The sequence below is a fragment of the Chenopodium quinoa genome, unplaced genomic scaffold (assembly GCF_001683475.1).
Source record: "Chenopodium quinoa cultivar QQ74 unplaced genomic scaffold, ASM168347v1, whole genome shotgun sequence".
NCBI lineage: Eukaryota > Viridiplantae > Streptophyta > Magnoliopsida > Caryophyllales > Amaranthaceae > Chenopodium > Chenopodium quinoa.
The window spans coordinates 1,149,962-1,172,371 of NW_018743514.1; the positions used below are offsets into that span (position 1 = coordinate 1,149,962).

General features: G+C 34.4%; 1 protein-coding gene across 1 annotated transcript; it reads left to right on the forward strand.

Moving 5' to 3' along the window:
• The first annotated feature begins 4,607 nt into the window (after window positions 1-4,607).
• LOC110739869 (protein RRP6-like 2) lies at window positions 4,608-20,017 on the forward strand. The gene is made up of 14 exons (XM_021920350.1): window positions 4,608-5,526; window positions 8,441-8,596; window positions 10,663-10,821; window positions 10,987-11,070; window positions 12,485-12,564; window positions 12,655-12,705; window positions 14,726-14,834; window positions 16,498-16,580; window positions 16,714-16,759; window positions 17,327-17,414; window positions 17,538-17,707; window positions 18,195-18,473; window positions 18,591-18,689; window positions 19,048-20,017. The coding sequence occupies exons 1-14, from the start codon at window positions 4,837-4,839 to the stop codon at window positions 19,822-19,824; spliced, it is 2,871 nt and encodes a 956-aa protein (XP_021776042.1). The 5' UTR covers window positions 4,608-4,836; the 3' UTR covers window positions 19,825-20,017.
• Window positions 20,018-22,410: the final 2,393 nt, after the last annotated feature.

Genomic DNA, 22,410 nt, shown 5'->3' on the forward strand with positions numbered 1-22,410 from the left:
ATTTCACTTAAATCAACCAACATAGAAACCCTAAGTCCCTATAATATTGAGTTAAAATTTGTCATTCCAAAATAACACTTACCGAACTAATGAGAACAGTAATGGGCTATGCCAAAGCAAGGCATTACTACTTTCCTAGGGAAGTAAGGTATGTTGGTGGGCTTGCTAAAGCAAGGCATCATATACACGTTAGTTTTGGTTAAAGTCAACGATATCAGTAAGGAGTCCTTAGATGTTGTGGCAAAGGAGATAATAGTCAAGGAAACATTGGATGCGACGATTTATAAAACCAAGAATAACTTAGAGCTATTAGCAATTAGATTGCTTACCTTGAAATATTAAGTGTTAAGACAAGACAAAGCATGCTTAATCACTTATTGATTTTTGGGATCTTGGAATCGTTTTATTCTCGCCTAATTGGGATAAATTTATAAATTTATGAATAGAACGTTAATAAGTCAATTGAAATTGCTATTTTGCATGTATTTCAAAGCTTATTATGTTATCTTGATAAATGGTTATATTTTGCACTTATATTTGTAGAATTCTAAATCAAATTATAATGTTTCCAACGATTGGTAAAAGGAAATCTTTTGAGAATGGTTCTGAGGGAAAGAAGATGCATTTCTAAAATACAACTTCTCATAAATGACTTTATTGCTTAAGTCTGAAAGGACAGTTGGACATCATGTATTCAAAACACTAGGTAGTTTTGATAAACATGAAGTATTGAGTTGAAAACTCAAATTGTCAATAGTTGACAACCAACATATCTTTTCTCTTTATACACTAATGAGTAGGACTCATTGATGTAATAATTCAAGTACGAATTAAAGGAAAAGATGGAACTTTGTTTTATGGCGCATTAGATATTTGATTATGCCTAACAAAGTATAAAAGTCAAAATACTTAAAGAAAAGGTTCTTAAAGTTATGAGATGATGTATGATAAGAAATATAGGAAACAAGGAGCAAAGAAAAGGAATTTGAGATTCCAATTTTACCTGAGAAACTTAGGAACTTATCTTCACAAGTACTAGATACTGCTTGAGGTTTCACTTCCGAAGTGACCTCAAAACAAATGAAGTTAAGCTAGGTTATTGACTTACGAGCTTGGAATGAAGAAAGTGGTGCTACATGAGCTGTAAGGTCATCTGCTTGTTTAAAGACCTTTTAAAGCTAAGGTTGGAACAAATAATAGTTATTGTGTTCCATACTCAGCAAATGTTCTATTTACACACAGAAAGACTCACATTCAAAGTAAAAGAACAATAGTTGGTTTTATTTGAATGCCATGGTTGTTTAGGCCATGAGTCAAGGATGCTTGATTATAAACAAACATTTCCCTAACGTAAACTTACAAGGTTCAAGTCGTAGACATGATTTGTGTTCCGACTATCTTTAGCAATGTCACATCAACAAGAATATACTCAAGGCTCTATTAAATAGACTCTTGAAAGTTGATCGATTCGGAATCGTTCAAAGGCAATGAAGTATTACTTATTGAAACCGACAAAGAAAGGACCTATTGTGCTTGGAATAGATAATTGACTATGAAAGCTAAAGATAATTCCATTACTTCAACGTTTTCACAAGAATTTGAAAGAATATGGCTATATTCATCAAATGTGAACAAACTGGATCTTGAATAGCTCAAAAGTTCAGTAAAGTATGGAATCGACTTGGCAAGATATCAAAACATCTAGATTAGATCGAGCGATGTTTTCTTGAGCCAAGAGTGATCATCTCAAGGTTATAAAATTGGAATTTCATAATCAACTCCACAAAGAATATAGTATATCTTAACGGAGACCTCGAATTGAAAATGACTCGAACGATGATGAATCACATCCCTTCCTATAACGTTCTTAGAGATATGCACAAATGACTAATGTTACACTAAACAAAATTATTGAAGCTAAGAAAAGACAATATATTCAGTTATGAATAGAAATAGTTTCTAGCGTCTTTTCAAGTAGATGTCTAAGGCTCTTAGCCTCAGGGGGAGCTCATTGGCTCAGTGGGAGCTAAGTGGCTCAATAAGGGCTAAGGTAGCTCAAGTGGGAGCTAAGTGTTTGTTTCACAACGAACTTTTACCCAAAGACAATATACAAGTCTCTTTGTAAACATTCAAGTGAGACAAGGGGCATTACTTCCACAACCAAAATGAGAACATAGTACTTGTTACTCTAAGTGGTGTCTTTCTGGAAAGTAACACATTTCCAAAACGACAAGTGGGAGGAAAATGAACTCGATGAACATCGAGATTAGCAACAAGCTAGAACTAAGAATCTCGGAAGACTTTAGAAGGGCTTCATGAGAATGATTGGTCAAGAACACTCAAAGGACTTTTACAAAGTGCCTTAAGAGAATGCATTACTTCTAAAACTTTACAAATGTTTGAGTAAGATCAAAATAATTAAAGGGCTTTAGAAGCGCCTTGAGACTCAGTGTTTGATGCAATTATCCTGTATAGGTATTGAATACACCAAAAAGATTGGATTGAATCCCGTAAAGTTTCTATTAAGTTAGAAATGAACCTAAGACTTACAAGTATACTATTTACTATTGGATAGTGTCTTGTAAGACAGCTACGACAAATCCTATTTCCGAAAAATGGTTAGAGGCCATAAAATCTGAAATAGACTCCATGTTTGAAAATCATGTTTGAAACTTGATTAATTTGCTTGAAGGGTAAATACCCATCGATTGCAAATAAGTTTTCAAGGAGAAAACTAACAAATATGGAAATGTATATGAATACATAGCTAGATTTGGTTGAAAGGTTAAAATTAAACTCACGGTGTTGATTTTAATAAAACCTATTCACTATCGGAATGCTTAAGTCTTTTCGTGATTATTCTAGCAAAATTGTGTATATGAAATATGGCAAAATAGATATCGAAACCGCCTTCCTAAAAATGGGATTTTAAAAGAGACTATGGATATAGTCTAAGGCTTTTGTAAATCTAAATAATGCTAGATTAGAAAGAAAACTCAAGAACTCCATTAGTGGATTGAGGGAAGCATGTAGGAATTGGAATGGGTTTTCTCATAAAGTTAATATAAGGTTTGGCTTGATGAGAAACATGAAAATTCTTTGAATAAAGAAGTTAAGTGGGAGCTAAAGTCAATTTTGTAAGGTCCAATAAGAAGTTTACGAACTCTAGTGTAAAATAACTATCAAATGCTAAATGCTTTGATTTGAAATAATTTTTCAATAATGGACCAGGCGAAGACGACACTTAGTACATAGTGGGAATTAAGATATATTGAATAGACTTAATGAAATATTTGAACGGGTAAAGGAATTTATCGTGTTAAACATGAAGGACCTGAAAAGGCTTTCAACCCATATGTATAAAACTAAGCAAATGTTTGAACTAAGTATAAGCTAGGGAAATACTAAGTCAAACAAGAAAGACTCTGGTAGAGACTTTCAACCGTATCAGATAGCAAACAGTTTAGCAAGACTCAGTGGAACTGGATGAGTTAAAAGTTACATGAATGGGTGAATCCATCATGTATGCTACGATATGGAATCGTCACATGACCTGCATGCTTAGAGCATGACAAGTATAAAATACCAATCAACTTGAATCTAAGCAATGGATCTTTAAATTATGATCAAAAATGGATCTTTCTAACGAATGACCTGAGACGTTAAATAACCATTTAAAATTTTCTTAAAAATGGTATTAATTTGGGAATGTATACCAAATCACACGTCGATCGTATAATTAATGTTAATTTCAATTTAATATTCAAGGTTATCTTATCTAATGCGCCTTGGGAGTTGATTAGTTTTTGCATAGTAAAAATAATGCATGAAAAGTAAAGTACTACATTCGTTTTGTAAAAAATTGCAACAATTGACTTTTGCATTATTCAAATGTTTACTTTGACTATACCTTTTATCAATTTATAAAAAACATATGTTGTCATGTAAAATATTTTTGAATTAGTCTTAGGTATATATTCGTCATATCAACCTTTTATACTTCTTAGGGTGTGTTTTTTTCACCTTATTGGACCTGAACTTATTTGAACTTATCTGAATTGAACTGAACTTATTTGAACTTATCTGAACTTATTAAAATTATTAGACCTTATTGAACTTAATAGAACTTATTGGACCTTATTGAAATTTATTGGACCTATTAGACTTGATTATAACTTATTGGAAGTTATTAAACCTTATTTAACTTATTGGAACTTATTAGAACTTATTGAACTTATTAGACTTTATAAAACTTATTAGGCCTTGTTAAACTTATTGGACCTTATTGTAACTTATCTGAATTGATATGAACTTATTAGACTTGAAATTTATTTTTATAAAATGAAGAGAACAAACCCTTAATAATACTCAATATATATAATAATTACAAATATTAATAGTCAAAGTTGTATATTAGCATGTGTAACAATTAAATTTTTGCTATGATTATGAAACTAAGTAAAATTGAGTGAAATGTCTCAACTCAAAGTATATTTGAATTTGAAAAAATCTTTTTCAACAAATGTCATATTGTCTTATAAACACTTGTCAACCTAATAAACTCTCCACGCCAATAAAAACTTCTTTATTACAAAAACCATCGATTAAAAACAGGAAATGTGGAATTATTGATTTTTTTTTTCCATCCAATTTTACTCTTTGTCGGACACTAACGAACACAGTCGCGCCTTTCTCACTCTTCTGCTCCACCCTTCTTGTGTCCCACACCTTCGTCGGCGACTCTTAAACCCTAACCCTAAACCCTAATTTCATGCGGATTCAATCTCTTTGATTCATCTTAATCGCCCCCAAATTTAACCCTAATTTACAAATTCGATGAATATGGAGGTTGATCCTCTGCAGTCTGAGACCGATGCATTGAAGCAGAAATCAGAAGCGTTAGTAGCTTTATCAAATAGTGCAATTACTTCGTCGATTTCGAAGATTTCTGGGTCGTCTAGGGTTTTGCCTTCGGAGAAGGACTTCCATTTTTACTATAATTTCGATGAGTTTAAAGGTCCAATTGATGAAATTGGGGCCAAGTCTCAGTCAATGTTAGAACAAATTAATTCGGCGAAGCAGTTGTGGGGTGGTAAAGAGATGGAGTTTCCTCAAGATGTTGATGATGAAGCCTATGATTGGCTTGTTAATGTTAATGATGAAGTTATTGAGAAATTTGATGTTTCTGTGGACGAGTTTTCGAGGTTACGGAAGGTTGAAGAAGAAGCTGCTAGGGCTAGACCTTTGGTTGACGAAGACGGGTTTCAGTTGGTTTGTGGGAAGAAGAAAAAGGGTCTTGGTATTGGTGGGATGAGAGAGAAGGAGGAAATTGTGCCGTCTCCATCTGTACGGGTTGTGGAGAGGGATAAGAAGACTGAAGGACCAAAGCAGAAGGTGCCGTTTCATATATCGACGATTAGGAGACCGCAGGAGGAGTACAACATATTGGTGAACAATACGAATACACCGTTCCAGCACGTCTGGCTCGAGAAGAGTGAGGATGAATCAAAGTTCATTCACCCATTGGTGAGTTTTAACCCCAGTTTCTGTCTTTTATTGAATTTGGCTAGCATCTCAATTATTCGATTTTTCATGCATTTATATATGATGCCCAAGTTTAATGTGGCCTGATTCTATTTCAAATGAAGTAAAATAAGCCAAATGAAAGGAATGACATTGTTTGTTACTCATCTCCCTATTTGGTTCCATTGTAGCTTTTGGCAGGCTATTATTTGAAACCTGTTTCGCCAAATGTTGGTTAATGAGTTCTTCGATATGAAATATTATTTTGAGATGATGTGTTAGGTTGTACTTGAGTGGTAGTGAACTATATTATATGTATTACTCTGTGTATACATGTAACATATTTTTGGCCAAACAAAAGAAACCCTTCTTATCAAGGGTGAATTCTAAAGAAAAAAATTATGTCATTTTGACTCTATCTAATTAGGTATGTTTTCCTAGATCAAACAGTTATCCGGTACAATTGTGAAGTTGAAGTATCACAAGTCACTATTTTTACATAGAATTTGACTATAAATTAATTGATCAAATTGCAATTAGTTTTCCAACTATATCTGAACCTTGTTGCTTTTACATTTTCAACTGTTACTTTTTCAAGCACTTATACTATCAATATCTACTTTGACAGCTAAAAACTATTAGTTGCAAGCTGCCCATTGCTTTAACAGCTACCAACTACTCTAAAGATAAAAGCTAATGGCTACCAGGTACCGTTAGTTGACAACTTGTTAGGAATGAAAAGGAAGCCAAGTTGATGTATATCATAAGCATTTAGTTTTAACTTACCTTGAATGTGATGTGGAAGAAATTTGATGGATCCTTTTATTTTTGGTGAAGATGTGAATAGTTTAATCAATGGAACGTTGAGAACTTATTTTTTTTTTTGGTATTGATGTGATGTCTCATGTCTGATGAGGTTTAGGTAAAACATAGATTGCTTAAAAGCGTCATTTTGAGTCTTTGTTATGCCAATTTCTCTATGGAAGGTTGATTAGAATAGTGCCTTATTAGAAATACATAGTTGAAATTTGAAGATCAGGATTATGTATGTTGGTAGATACAAGCTCCTGATTGTCATGTCTGATAAGGAAATGGGAGAAACACTAGGCTGTTGTTCATTGCATATGTCCGATCCATTGATTTCTCTATCAGTGAGTATTGGCTGTTATGATGGAACTTTGTAAGTTTGATGTTGAATTGCATTTAGGCTGTGCACCGGTCCAGAACCAGACCGGACCAAAGGCTGATAGTATAAAATATTAAAACCGAAGACTGGACTGGTCAATATCAGTCCAGACCGGACCCTGGTTCAAACCCCAAATCGGACCGGTTCCAGGAGATAGTAAGTACCTTTTCAAAGTTTCCAGTTTAAAGTCAACCGCCTTCCTCTGCTTTCACTTTGCATTTCTGCCATTCTTTCCACTTTTCAAGGTTTTTTCTCTCCTCCAAACCTAACCTTTAACCATTGCTTAAATTACCCTACAACTACATCATCTTCTTCTTCATGCTACTTTTTTTCAATTTATTCATTCAAATGCACAACCTCATCTCGAACTCGATTTTTCTCAAATTTACCCTACTCTTTCCTCAAAACCACCCCTTAATTAACTCACCCAAAAATCTAAGTCTTTCCACCTTCGCTTGCGCTAACACAAGCCCCTCGCAGCCGGTTTCGGATACCTTCAACACTGGTTTAGGTTAGCACCAAGCTTGATGAAGAAGGAAGAATGAGAGATTCAAGGCTGTGTTAAATCTTGGTTTAGATATGCTCATACAAATAACTGTGAGGTGAGTAGAGGGTTTTGTGGGTATTTAATTTAGGGTTATTGAAGGAATTTCTTTTTTTTTTTTTCTGACTGCCATATTTGATGATGATGGTCAACTGTAGTAGAAGAAAAGTGGTAAAAACTGGAGAGAAAATTGTTAAAAAAAAAAAAAAGGGGTACAGAGATGTGGAGATTGTTGAAGGAGTTCCTGGGGAAGTTAATAGTGCAGTCAATCAAAATTTTCTTTCAAAATACTAATATCGAGTTCGGTCCGGTCTGGGTTTTTTTTCCGGGTTTAGACCGGACCGAAACTCGAATTAAAAAATTTGAAACCCAATGGACTGGTTATCTTCGGTCCGGTTCAATAAACCAGTCCAGACCGAAATTTGCACAGCCCTAATTGCATCATTTACCCATTCGTTGGGATGTACCCAATATTGCCTTGTTTTCCCTTTATGAGGTGTTTTTGCTCTTGAATATATGGGTTAGGAAGTGAATTATTATTAGATTGGTATAAGTGAAAAAAGTTGATTACCTTGGGAGGGTGTTTACTGAGGTCATGTATATCTTAAAGAATAAATGTTCAGAGTGTAGATAAACAGGCAGTAATTACACTAGAAATATAAAAGGGGAGGATGATAAATCCAATCGACAATAAAACCATATGTGGTGTTCTAATAATTTATCTGTCAATGAAGCTTGTGTGTATGGGATTTATTCTACATTTTCTACTTCATTCAATTTTTCTAAAAGGCAGTTTTGTGTTTGTGGATGTCTTGTTTATGGAAACTGATTTAAATTTTTTCTTGATTTAAATCTATTTTGTTTGCAAAAAATGACAACTGTAGATTTGGTGATTTTAGTGATTAGGGATTTAGGTTATAAAGATATGAAGATTTTAATAAAGCTTTGTAAGCATGCATGAGTCTGTAGATTGAGGGAACTTGGCATGTGATGTTTATAGATATCTTGTTATGGGAGAGTGGGGACTTTTAAATGTCCTGGGGACATGGTATATATTAAGTTTAGCCATCCTTTTTGTATACACCTGACATTGCCTTGTTTGTCCTTTATGTAGATTTCTATATTACCTGTAAAAAATTCGATTGATATAAGTTAGTTAATTAATATTTTTATTTCTAATTTTGTAGGAAAAGCTATCGGTTAACGATTTTGTGGATTGTAATATTGAGAGTCTTGAGCCAGTGATGCCGCCGCCTCTGGAATCTACTCCCTTTAAAATGGTTGAAGAAGTCAAGGATTTAAAGGAGTTAGCTGCTAAACTACGGAGTGCAAATGAAATTGCTGTAAGTATATGTTTTCACAAAGTACCATTGGATGCTTTAGTATCTGTTTTCCTCCTAGCATACTCCCTTAATATTTCTAAATTGTGTTGCTTTTTAGAGCTGGTTCTTTTAAAAAAAGTGCCACACTAGTACAAGAATGGGTAAAGTAAGATGATGCCTTGATGATGGTTAGGCAATATCAATTTTTCTAATGACTAAATCCCTCTTCCTAGGGAATCAAAGAAAATGGTTCCGCCATGAAGGCATGAAAATTAGTACTGTTCTGCTCAATTGTTTTCTTCGCTCGAACAGTTGTATGCAGAATCAGCCTCTTTGTGTCTCCCAAGAAAATGATACTGCCCTTAACCTTTCTCCTTGGTTGACAAAAAAAACACTTGTATTGCTTGCTATTTTACTGCCTAAAATACTGAATTTAGCCAAAACCGACATCTTAGATGTCACCCAAGGAAACTGGTTCAAAGTTTATATTATCTAACGAATAAAATGGCCATTTTTTAAAAACCTGTTATCTTTTTTGCTTAAACTATTGTTCTCTCTGCTGCATTTATCCATAGTGTGTTTAGCATATAAAAACTGGCACAATTTGTATTTCTCCATAAAGGAGTTAAAAGTCCCAATTAAATGTAATCTAGGGGTAATGTCTGAATGTTTGAAACACTGAGGATGGTTTGAAATTGCAGTTTTGGTCGCGATTGCTATAACAGTCGCAATGTCGCAATTACGGTACTGATGCGTTGGTCATGGACCATATTGCTTTCGTCACAATAGAAATTTGGTAAAAATGTTACACACTTACACTAGTACATACCACATACATGGCAATCAAATACTACTGTTATATTCTTCGAAATGGGACTTATTGTCGAGCCTATTTACTTTTCAATATTAATGGAATGTTATTTTTGGTACTATATCTACTCTCGTTTGTCAAACCGGCATTGTTTTGGGGAAGGTTACTTGGTGAATTATTTATTGACGTGGAGCACTCTGGGAATGAAGTAGAGTATGCCTTTCAGATTCTTTGTACAGAAAAGATAAGCCAATTTTCCTATTGTTCCTTTGCCATGCCATTGCTAGGAAAGTTTTTCAGCTCAATGCCTAATTACCAACTCAGCACTTACAAACTGATGCATGAAACCATTCAGTGCGTGATTTATTTTATATATTAGAGTGAAAGGCTTCATATAGTCATACTACCTGTATTTGTGTGTCTGCAATGTATCACCAAAGAGAGAGAAGCCAAGTGTTTGACTTATATGTCGCTAAAATTCTCTTATGAGATAGGATTTGATATTGATAATTAGGACTCATTCCTCGAGACGCATGCGTGATTACAATGCACTCTTTTGTGAATGTAACTTTACGAAATGTAAATAGATAAAGTAAAGCGTGCATCTCATTTGTGAAGAGTGCATCGTGATAAGTAATTATATAAGTTCAAATGAACAAAGCCTTATTGGTGTGATATTTATTAGAAAGTATATTAGTAATTAAATACCTTATACATAGTATTAACTAGTGTAACTTTCTTATGAATATCATTGGTTCTTAATTTGCACTATTTGGGTATAATATTATGAGCAATTAAAATCCTTGTAAACCATATCTCCATCATGACATGGTCGGTGACAACACATCAATTCTGTTATTGTGACCATCACCAGCGGCTAGCGAAAGCTACATTTTTGGAATAAGGTTATAAATGAGAACGATTGATGATTTTGGGAGTATTTAAGGTGCCTCTACATGCTCTTATTGATATGTAGGTTAGTTTTTTATATTATTTTATTTTTAATTTTATGTTAGTTTTTTTATATTATTTTATTTTATCTTTTAAATTGTGTGTTTTTGGCCCTTTTCGCTTTAGCTGTCTTGGCTTGTTTTTTATTTTTTTTTTAATTTTTTAATTTTTTAATTTTATTTAATGTGTGGTTGGTTTGATCTTCTTATGTTATTGTACATAATTTACTTGACAAATTGTATACACTCAGATAATTTATGTAACGTATTTGTTTTTCCTCAAAAAAAAAAAAAAGAAAAAAAAAAGTAACGTATTTGTTCTTTAGGTCGATTTGGAGCATAATCAGTACCGGTCTTTTCAAGGGTTGACTTGCTTGATGCAAATATCTACTAGGACTGAAGACTTTGTTGTTGATACTTTGAAATTGAGAATTCATATTGGTCCATATTTAAGGGAAATCTTCAAGGATCCAACTAAGAAAAAGGTTTGTAGTTTCACATACTCTTCTCCCTTTAATGATCATTTATGATATGTTCTTGGATTATAGGGATTGGGCGATTTATACACGGGGAGTCGGGGACAGGGTGTCTTAACTCTTTTATAATATTTATATGTATGCTGTATCATGATGGATATATTAAATTGGTAGGTTATGCATGGAGCTGACAGGGATATTGCATGGCTTCAGAGAGACTTTGGCATTTATGTATGCAATTTATTTGATACAGGACAGGTATGCTTCAGAATGTTCAGCAGTTCAGATATGTGTTTGAATTTCTGTTTTATAGCCTTTTTCTAAGATGCCTTCTTTCTAAAACATAACTCCTGTTGTGTGAAGTGCATATATATATATATTTTCTGGGTTATCTGTGATGAAAACTAAATCATTGTTTTGCTTATTGAGTAGGGGTTAGTTGCGGCGTCTTTGCAAATTTATCCATCTTTGTGGTTTTGCGATTTGTTAGCTTCATTTTTATTAATTATGATTCATCTCATATATGTTGGTCATCAAGAGTGGAAGGTGGTTCTCATTATCTGCAGTCCTTGCTTATTTTGTGAATTGGAAACAAATTTATCAAAAGAAGAATACATTTGAAAAAAATGCCCTCTAATTGTGGATTTGGTATAAATTGAAAGTTTGTCACTTAATCAGGAGAGTTGGAGACCTTTGTTTTGCTTATATTTAATCTCATATCTACATAGACCCTGTTCTAGTCACCTGTTTTTTTTTTTTACTGACCAAAATTTTTTTTACTGATTAAATTTAATTTTACTATCTTCTCCTGGTTTTTGCTTATTTTTATCAATACACCAATATGTTTATGTACTAAATATAGGTTTTACTGAATATGTTTTACTGAATATTATTATTTTTACTGACCTAAAATATGCTTATACTAAATTTATATTTTACTAATTCACCAATATGTTTATACGGAATATATACTAAATCTATATTTTACTGAATATTATTATTGCAAGGTGTAGAGAACAAGGCCATAATGTATAGCTTGCCTTCCTTTTTATATTGTCATAGGAACTATCATCCATAATTTTGAACATTTTTGTTATCCCTACTTAACTTGAAGACCTGGAATCGTACCCTTGGCTTTTGTATCTTGGTTTATCGGTTTAATTATGAGAACTACTTAAAGGACTAGTTTAAATCAAGACTTGATCTGACATTGTTTGTGTTAAATTTCATACCTCGTTGATTTTGCTTTCAAAAGAGATGAAATCTTATGTACAAGTGTTGATACTGCCTTTTGTGAGCATTATAATACAGTTCTTTGAAATGAAAATTTATGTCTTTTCATCATGCATATCGCTAGAGTAGAATAGGAGATATCATGTGGGTTTTATGGCTCAAATCTTTTTCCCTTGACTGAAAAAATTGAATTTATCTCAAATTCCTGTTGGGGAGGATATTGATTTCTTGATGGACATGGTGTTCTGGGCAAATGTGCAATGTCAAACATATTCCCTTGATATTACGATTATTATTTTCTTTATTTACTGTGCTCAGCTTCTCCCTGTTTTGAATGCAATTGTGTAGCGCAAAATAAAAGTGAGCTATCAATTTTCTTCTTCATGCTATTTTGGTCTCTTGTATCATCTAATACGAAATGGTTTTGACTTTATTTAAGGCTTCACGAGTGTTACAAATGGAGAGACATAGCCTGGAACATCTTCTCCAACATTTTTGTGGTGTTACTGCAAATAAACAGTAATTTTTCAAACCTTGTTGACCTCTGTTTATAAGAACACTTTGATTTGAAGGTTGATATGGGTTTGATGTTTATTAAATTTCATTCAGATACCAGAATGCTGATTGGAGGTTGCGTCCACTTCCTCGTGAGATGCTAAGGTACATGCTAAATAATTATGCAACTTTGTGTTTTTTTGAAAAAATTGCAGTTTACACTATTGAACTTTAGACCCATGAAACTATGCCTCATCTGAGCAATGATTATACCTTGATATCAGTGAAATGTTTAAAGCATAAGTGTCTGTTAATTTGTTAGCCATCCATTTTGGAGTTGCAGTGGAGGGTTAATGTACTTAATCAGTACTTCCTCCGTTATTGGTTACTTGCAACACAACATTTTGGCACGCACTTTAAGAGAGAGATTAAAGTAGGTAAACGGACCACCAATAAGAAGAAAGTGATAAGTTACTACGGTATAAATTTATTGCTTAATTCGTCCGTTCACCTAGTTTAATCACTTTCTCAAATAGCGTACCGAAAGGTGTGTTGCAAGTAACAAAGGAAGTATATGTTTTTTACATTAATTAGTACATTCTATGTCCTTAAATTATTGTCCTCTTAGGCTTAGGCACGCATATCTAGAGTATATTAGTAGAGTAGTGTGGGTTTTCTTAGTAGATGGTAGAAATTAAGAATAAAAATAATTTGATTGAGGGAGGAAGAGTTAGTGGAGGGCCCACATCACATGGGAAATGAAGAAAGAGAGTGAGCGAGATAGTGGTGGGGCCTACATCACATGGTTTGAATGAGTTGGTTGAGCGGTATTATTCATATAAGGTGAAAAGACAATTATTTGGGGACTGACCAAATTTTATACAAGACAATTATTTGAGGATGGAGGGAGTAGTTTTTAATATAAATGAATCGGTGATAAATATTTTGACCCTTTTTATCCCTAGATGAAAATTTGTATATTCTACAGTTTATAAAGAGTGCAAATACGAGGATAGCCTCAAGTTGGAAACAAAGTGACAATTTTAAACATACCCAAGACCCAACTGTGGGTGATCTTACACAACCTTACCCAACTGTGGGGGATTACACAGCCATACCAGACTATGAGTGGCATGGAAAATGTTTACCCAGCTAAGATATTATACATAATACCCATGTACAAGTCATGTGAACAGATTCCATTAATAGACACCAGAGGTGGAATTACGTACTATGTAATCAGGAGAAAACATTTTATATCTGGCTACCGAATGTGTAAATTTAGTTATAGAATTTTAATGTCTTGCCTATATTTTTAGTCGGTAATTTCATGACTTTTGAGTTTTGATGCACTTCTGTTAATAAAGTTGATGGGTATATTTCTGTATGTCTCCTTATCTGAGTATACATTTTATTTGATCGTCTATTTTTGGTTATATATATGTTAACATTCTAATTACAAATTTACTTAATCTTTTAATCTCTCCAATTGGTCTTGAAAGCCTTAGCTGCCTTAGTCCATAATGATGCTTCCAATCGCAACAAATTACGTGGGTGGGAAAGTAAGGAAACTCCTGAAAATTTCACTGCAATTCTGTTTCAACTACTCACTCCTCAAATTGCCTATCAGCATTGTGCCACAACTTCTGCTTTAAAGCATTGTGCCACTACTTCTGCTTTAAAGCATTGTGCCACTACTTCTGCTTTAAAGCATTGTGCCACAACTTTTCCTTTAACTCTTCCAACTCCACAAAGCAAATCTGCAGCCAGTACGGAATATCTGATTTACCTATAACTTTATTTTTCTGATTTTTTGTTTTTGTTCTGTCAACACTGATGATACCAACATATTTAACTGGCTAGAATGTCTTAAAAGTCTCTGGGACTCAATTTCTGTGGATTGAGTTGGAAAGCTTCTAGCGTCGTTGGCATAGATATATAGGAATGACTTTAGTCTCTTTGTAACTCATATGATGGGTGCAAAACTGATCAAATGAAAATAAAAAACCCATCATGGATGCAAAGAGGCTGCCTTTCCTTTCTAAATTACAGGCAGCATCATGTAGATCCCATTGAGATGATTTGCATCACTTTTTATTGCTTCTCTCTTTGATCTCAATTACTTACCTTTTTTTGTTGTCAAACTGATTGTGCATATAACTGTTACATTAATTACTTGTCACAGGTATGCCAGAGAAGACACCCACTACTTATTATATATATATGATTTAATGAGAATCAGGCTGCTCTCAGAGAGCACTGATCCTGAAAATCCTAAAGTGCTTCTTTTAGAGGTATGCCTTGTTTAATTTTGTAACACTATGATGCTATTATGCTACTACATGTAATTACTTATTGGAATTGTTTGGAAATTCAGTGTTATAGTCTTAAGCTCTTATCAATATTTATTTTTAGCGGGTCTTCCCTCTGTTTCCTTATAATGGTAAAACTTTTTTAAAAATGGTTGTTTTAAATTAATGGTCATACTTCACTTAATTCCATTTTTGGGTTTATTTCCCACCTTATTAAAGTCATTTACTCTATCTTTTCCCACTTTACTTGCAACATTCCACTCAACTGAATTATTATTATTTATTATTTATTTATTTATTTATTTATTTATTTATTTATTTATTTATTATTATTATTATTATTATTATTATTATTATTATTTTTTTTTTATATCAACAGTCTACTCGATCTATTTTTTTTTTATTCTTCTTTTCTTACAAAACTCCATTCAACTATATTTTATTTTTCTTTTCTTACAACCCCACTTTTCTCATACCTTTCTCTTACTTTCTAATCTTTTTTACTTGGCTGTGAAATGTTCAAGTGTAACTATTATAAGGGAACACAGAGAGTATTTTGATTGATTTGCATTTTCCAACCTCTATTTGGAGTTTTGGTTGATAGGCTGCTGTACTAGGGAATCATTTGCTCCTGCCATCTTATAAGACTGTTAAAAAGTTATTTTACTTGTTCTTGTTAAAAGTGGTCTTATTCTTTATAATTTGATCTCAAAGTATTATCAACTTTTTGGATGGTATTCCAATTAAAAGGGAAGTGGTCTCTTAGAGCCAATGTTGATCATGACAAGAATTTGTTGCTAAAATTTGTATTATCTATTTATTTCAGTTGATTAGTGCTGTTATCTACCTTGATGTCAGATAAGGGGCTTGTTACATTTTGGTATTTTGTTAAATTGAAGCTTTAGAGATAGAATTTTTACCAGTTGATCGTCAGCTGTGAGCACTTTTGGTGGATGGAGATCAAGTTGGAACAAAAAGCTTTACTTCAATTTTTAGTCTCTTTTAGTGGGTATTTGGTAAAGAGATTAGATTGATTCCCATATAACACTTTTAATTAATCAAGCTACTTTTGTGAAACTTGAATATAAGCAGATTGGGTTGAATACTTTTTTTTTTTTAGATATGCTAGTAATTTGCTTACAATATTAAAATATCTAATTACTCTCTATAAATATTAACTATCATCTACCTTTGCTATTATGTACATCAGAAAGCACATGTTATTTGGCTTTTATACCAAAATAAAAAAAAAAAACAACATAAAAAAAAAAAAAAACTCCTAATTTACCTAATACTTCTACATATTATGTTATTATTATGTTATTTATAGTTTGTATGTGCTAGTCAAATCTGCCATCTGCTGATTACCAAATCCGAAGTATGTTTTTTTATTACTCCATGTACTTGATTTTTTTTTTTTCAGATGTATTGATGTTAATTTCATTTGAAGAGTTAAAATCATGGTTTGTGGATTCTGTTAGTTGGAAGTTCTAGGGCTCCAGGAATACTTAATTACTTTGAATTTTGTTTTCTGATACAAATTTAGTCTTCTTTGGTTGGTGTCTTCTGTCATGTATCAGTCAAATCGTCTATAAAAATATTCTCTTTCTCATGTGGACTTTATGTTGATTCTATAATCGAGCAGGTTTACAAGCGCAGTTATGATCTATGCATGCAACTTTATGAGAAGGAGCTTTTAACGGATACTTCATATCTTTACATATATGGGTCAGTCTCTTGTAGTTTGAACATGAGAAGATGCACGTTGTCAGATCTTGCTGGTTTAGCTATTGATTTTGCAAAGTAATTCTGCACAAGTTTGATCTTTGGTGGCTTAATTATTGTATATGTTGATGAACAGTGTGCAGGCAGCTAATCTTAATGCTCAGCAGCTATCCATTGTCGCTGTAAGTATGATTAGTATAGGAATTTGATATCATTTTTTGGCCAAGTTAATACTGAACTTGTGCAATGTGAATTGTTTGCTTTTCTATGTTTGAATGTTGATTTCTAAAGGGCTTTCATCATGCACTATATTGAAGTACCAATCAAAACCCTTAGGGTTAGTGAATCAGTGACGAGTGACTCTTGATAATACCTTGAAAGCTCCAAATTTAAAGGTCTAGGCCATTTTTTTTTTCTCCTTTTAGTGTCCTGTAAAAGTTACAGAGTAATATCTAGTAGTCTGTTAGCTATAGCTCCTTTCCAATCAATATCTTGTTCTTTATCCCGTGTCTGATACTGTGAAAAAGTGTGCTATAGGCAATGCTTTGTCATCTGCTGCTGCACTGCCTTGCATGAGCCAATAGGAAAATTTTTACATTCTTGCATAATGGAATTTTTTCCATTCAGAAAGCACCTTTTTAACTGCGATAATTTTCACTCCTTTCCTATCTAAAACTTAAAACCCTCTAATATGCTAAGAGCGTGTTGTCACCTCTTGTTATAACTGATTTTAACTTGATTATCCGCAGGGTCTCTGTGATTGGAGGGATGCTATTGCCCGTGCAGAGGATGAAAGCACTGGTTATTTATTGCCTAATAAAGTACTCTTGGAAATAGGTATTTGAAAGCCCTTTGAAAGCATGCTTTGATATTTACCATTCTGCTCAATTTATGTGCAACGCTTATGCTTGGAATTTGTATGTGACTTAGTCATTCTTCATTATTTTTTTAATGGAAAAGCCAAGCAGATGCCTCTGACTACTAGCAAATTACGACATTTGGTAAAATCTAAGCACCCATATGTGGAGCGCAATCTTGGTGCTGTGGTCAACATCATTAGGCATGCGGTTCAGAATGCTTCGTCTTTTGAAGCTGTAGCTCAGCAATTGAAAGAAGCTCGAATTCAGATGGTGAGTTTGTAGTAATGGAAGATTACATGTGCGTGTGTGTATTATTCTCAATTTCATAAAAACTACTGAAGTCTTGAATTTTAGCTGGGATACTCTCTTTGTGTGCGACTGTTTTAAGAAGCTTATAACTTTAATATTCTGTTGAACTACAGCATTCTGCACCTAGCAATTTATTGTTCTCAATTTCATATACTTTAGTTTCATTGAATGTCTCGTGCCTGAAGTCTTGAATTATTGGTGGTACTCTCTTTGAGAGTTAGTTTTTTGGCCGCTAATCTGAATTTACCATAGTTATCACTTTGTTGAACAGTCTTGTTAGCAGTTGTTAATTTTGAATTGGCTGGGCATTTATGGTGATTTTTTTTTTTCAAGCAAAAAATGGTCTATATATCCATACATTGTGCAGAAATGGAGAACTAGTTTGTTCGAAATTTAGTGTCCTTGAAAATTTTCCTGTCATGTTTTGTGACGTCATGTTTCATTTCAGGCACCTGAATTGAATAATGCAGGGACTGATATCTCTGAGGCTCAGACTGGTTGTATCGGTGAAGGTTCTGATGGTAGCCAGCATGAACAAGCACCAGCTCATTTGCAGTTGAAAGATCAAGGTTTGAAGCTTACTGGCCATGACCCCAAACCAAGGAAGGATAGATGTGGAGTGTTGGTAAAGGATAGCCGTCAGAACGGAAATATAACAAAAGGCATTAATGGTAGTGTTACTCTTGAATCTCAGAAAGAACAGGTGGCTTTTTCCAGTCAGAAAAATGTGAGTATCATGCCCTTTGTTCAGAAAAGATTTTATGTTCAGAAAAAATGTGAAAATATAATCAATGCATTTTTGCTTCTGAATTTTTTGTGAAGATTTTACTTTTCTTTCTTGTAGGTTGCTGAAACTACTGTCCAGCTGTTGAAGAAGCCTGGTCGTGCATTTGGTGCACTTCTTGGAAGTTCTGCCTCCAAAAAGAAAACTGATTTAAAAAAGGTTTTATGCCACTATAATTTTAAGATAATGTAGTAGAATAATGCGTATGTATGTTATTATGTGGCCTATTTGTCTTGTTCCATGTTTTTTTCATCGTATAAGGTATCTTATTCACTTAATATCCTTTCATTCCTTTGATATGTGATTATACACCCCTGGCTAACTGTACATAACCTCGCCTTCTCTTGAAATGTGATTTTGGTTTGCTTAAGTTAATACAATGGGTTATTATTATTATTATTACTATTTTTTAAATTTGCAGTTGCCAATATTATTACAGTATATTGTAGACTAAGAACTGGTCCACTATGGCCATTTCCACTTGCTCATCTTCAGCATATATACTTTCATGTTGCAGGATGAAATCAAGTTGGAGCAGATCAAGTCTACTGTGAATCTTCCTTTCTATTCATTTTCTTCAAGGGAACAAGAGTTAAAACCAGCAACTAAGGAATCTCCTGAAGAGCCAAACAGAACTTCTGATGCTCAGCTTTCTGGGGAGAGCTCCTGTGAACCAGAGTTAGGAAGCACGTCAGAAGATGTAATATTATTAGATGGTGATCAACGGTCAATCCAGGCATGTGAAGAGCCAGATAGAGCTTTTGAGGTTCTACCCTCTGAAAGTCACCCTGTTGAATCAGGGTCAAACACCATGTTAGATGATGTTATATTGTTGGACAGTGATACCAGTGACGAAGAACCAGCTGATAGTTTAGACCGAGATCAAAATCATGTGGATTCAAATGATCATCAAGTTGCTTGTCAACCGGAGATAGTGGTTTTGGATGAGGATGACGATGAGGATAATGAGCCAATTTCCCTTACAGATTTATCATCTAGTTTTCAGAAATGTTTGCAGCCTATGAATCAGAGCCAAGTTAGCAAACAAGAAAAGGATCCTGAAGATACTGGTGGCTTGCAATTTAAGCCATTTGATTATGAAGCTGCTAGGAAAGAGGTGAAGTTTGGGGAACCTGCAAAGAGAGACTTGAAAACTGGTGATAATAACAATAATTCTGGGAAGAAAAAAGGCCTTGTCACTGATAGGAGCAGTAATGATGAAGATTTACTTCCTCAAGGTAAAAGACGCCAGGCTTTCCCGGCCAGTGGGAATCGCAGTGCGACATTTAGGTGATTTAGGGGGGCCTAGGGCCCCTTAGCTCTATTGCCTTACAGAATGTGGTAAATATAGTTGGATTTGTAAAATCTAGACGAAATGTTGGTTTACTCGAATAAATGCAAAGAGTAAAATTCCAATTAGAATGTGTGCACTCAACTCCAAAGAAATTCAAACTTCTACCTTTTTTTACGTTTAATTATTATACTTTTTTTTTTTTTTTTTTTTTTTTTTTTTTTTTTTTTGTGGAAGGGAATAAGAATCACTTCAAATCCCCAACATTTTTAAAATTTCATTTTGTGGGAAAGAGTCGAAAATGAAAGCAACGAATTTTAAAGTTCTGTATATCACATAAAAATGATTGATCTTCATTCCGTCCAATCTCAAGGCTAGTGGAAAGTATCTGACGCGCCATGCCCCCTGGAAACCACTTCCAAATAATCCCTGGTTTCCACTTCCTGTTACAGTCAAGCAGGTAAGCTACCATGCTTGGCTTTTATCTCCATTCTCAGGTCTTTCTTTGAGAGTTATCAAGCTCATATCAAGCCATCCGAGTACCATTTTTCATGAAGTGAATACTCTTCATAGTGCTTCTTGCACCCCACGAGCTCGGGTTAATAATCTCGTTTCTTCTTCCTTTCTCCAGCCAGTCATCTCTATATTTTCTGCCATGATCTTGCTCACCTGAAGTTGCGGGTTCTGTTTCATCCTTCAAGCTTGCTTAAAAACGAGGGCCTGGTTGAGGATGCTGATATTCTTAAGCCCAAGTCCACCCTCATTTTTATGAGCATGCAACAACTCAGCTTTTTTCCAGTAGATTGGCCTTCTTTCCATGGAGGACGCCCACCAGAACTTTAGGAAGGTTGAAGGCAACATTTTGAGGACACTCTTCGGGAAGAAAAAGATACTCATAATGTGGCTAGCCGTTGCAATGAGTATACTGTTGATGAGAATCAACTTCCCTGGTTGAGAGAGATTTAAGAATTTCCACGATGCCAGCTTGCTTGAAACCTTATCAACCATCAACTGAAATATACTAGCTGATTTGCCGTCGATATCCATGGGGCATCCGAGGTAGGTACCCATGGTATCTTTATCCTTTAATTTGCACCAAGGACCTTCCTGAGTATTTGCTTAAACCTGCCAGGGTTTTCTTCGTAAAGATGACATAGGATTTGTTGAAATTTATCATCTCCCCGAAGATTTGGCAGAACTCCCCCATGCATCTTTTCACGACTCCGAAACTCTGGATGCTTGCCTGAAGAAAAAATAGAGCATCGTCAGCAAAAAATTGATGAGTGATACTCTGGCTTATTCTTGACATTTTGATACCTTGCAGCGTGCTTGTCGAATTTATGGCGTTGATATTCCTAGATAAAACCTCCATACATAAGATAAAGAGGTAAGGGGATAGGGGGTCCCCTTGCCTAAGACCTGCTCTGGGAATGATCTTTTTGAAGGCTCGCCATTAATAAGTATATTGTAGGAGACGGTTGACAAGTATTGCATGATCCAATTGATCCAGATTGGGGGAAATTTCATCTGTTTGTGAACTTCTTTGAGGAATTTCCAGCTTATTCTGTCGTATGCTTTGTTGAGGTCACATTTAAAAATGCTTTGGAAGTTCCTTCCCTTCGCATTTCTTCTTATCTCGTTCTCGTGTAGCATCTAATGTCCAATAAGGCAATTGTCCGCAATTGAACGTCTAGGCACAATAGCATTTTGGTTTCCTCCCACCAGATCCTCTATAATCTTTCGCAGCTTGTTCACCATGCATTTTGAGATAATTTTGTATCCCGTGTTGCAAAGACTGATTGGACGGAACTCAAAGACTACTTCCGACTTATCAACTTTTGAGATGAGGACGATGAAAGTTTCATTCACCTCTCTGAGCATGTGTCCCCCTCTAAAGAAAGCTTGGACTGCTGCATAGGTATCCTCAACCACGGTATTCCAATTTGTATGGAAAATTCCGGAGGAACACCATCAGGCCCCGGTGATTTGTTCCCCTTCATTCCGAAGGTTGTCTGTCTTATATCAGCCATTGAGAAAGGCTTCTATAGCTTTAAAATGTGGCTGTCAATAAGTTGTGGAATATGATTTTTCCACTCTGCCCAAATTTGTCGCTCCATTCTTGCTGGTTACCTGCAAAAAACAATTCCTCATAATGGATTAATGGTTAGTAAACAGAGAGTGAATAGATTTGTCATCATTCACCTAAGCTCAGCTCCCTCCTGATTTTAATCCCTCATTATCTCGTTTCTCATTTTTCTGATGGTTGCACACTTGATGAAGAAAGAGGTATTAAGATCAGAAAGGTTGTCCCATCTTGTTCTCGCCTTTTGTTTCCAAAATTGTAGCTTGAGAGTAGTTTCTTCAACTGCTTTTTTCCTCACTTGTGCCTCTCTGTTCACTTTATTTGCAGACGGAAGACTAGACTGGCAATCAGTCAGTTCTTGAATTGCTCTCCAATTAATTTGATTCTTATGCTTGTAATTTAGGCACCAATTTTTGCAGATCAATCAGGTTGTATGGAGCTTCCTTTGTAACTTTAACATGGCAGAACCATTAGTAGAGATCATCCACTTTTTACTAATGTTCTCG

What these genes read in the sequence shown, in the direction of transcription:
- LOC110739869 (XM_021920350.1), top strand. Translation starts at nt 4,837, where the DNA reads ATGAATATGGAGGTTGATCCTCTGCAGTCTGAGACCGATGCATTGAAG. An exon ending in CAAAGTTCATTCACCCATTG is followed by an intron (nt 5,527 to 8,440) that starts GTGAGTTTTAAC and finishes CTAATTTTGTAG; the next exon opens with GAAAAGCTATCGGTTAACGA. An exon ending in AGAAAACTGATTTAAAAAAG is followed by an intron (nt 18,690 to 19,047) that starts GTTTTATGCCAC and finishes TTCATGTTGCAG; the next exon opens with GATGAAATCAAGTTGGAGCA.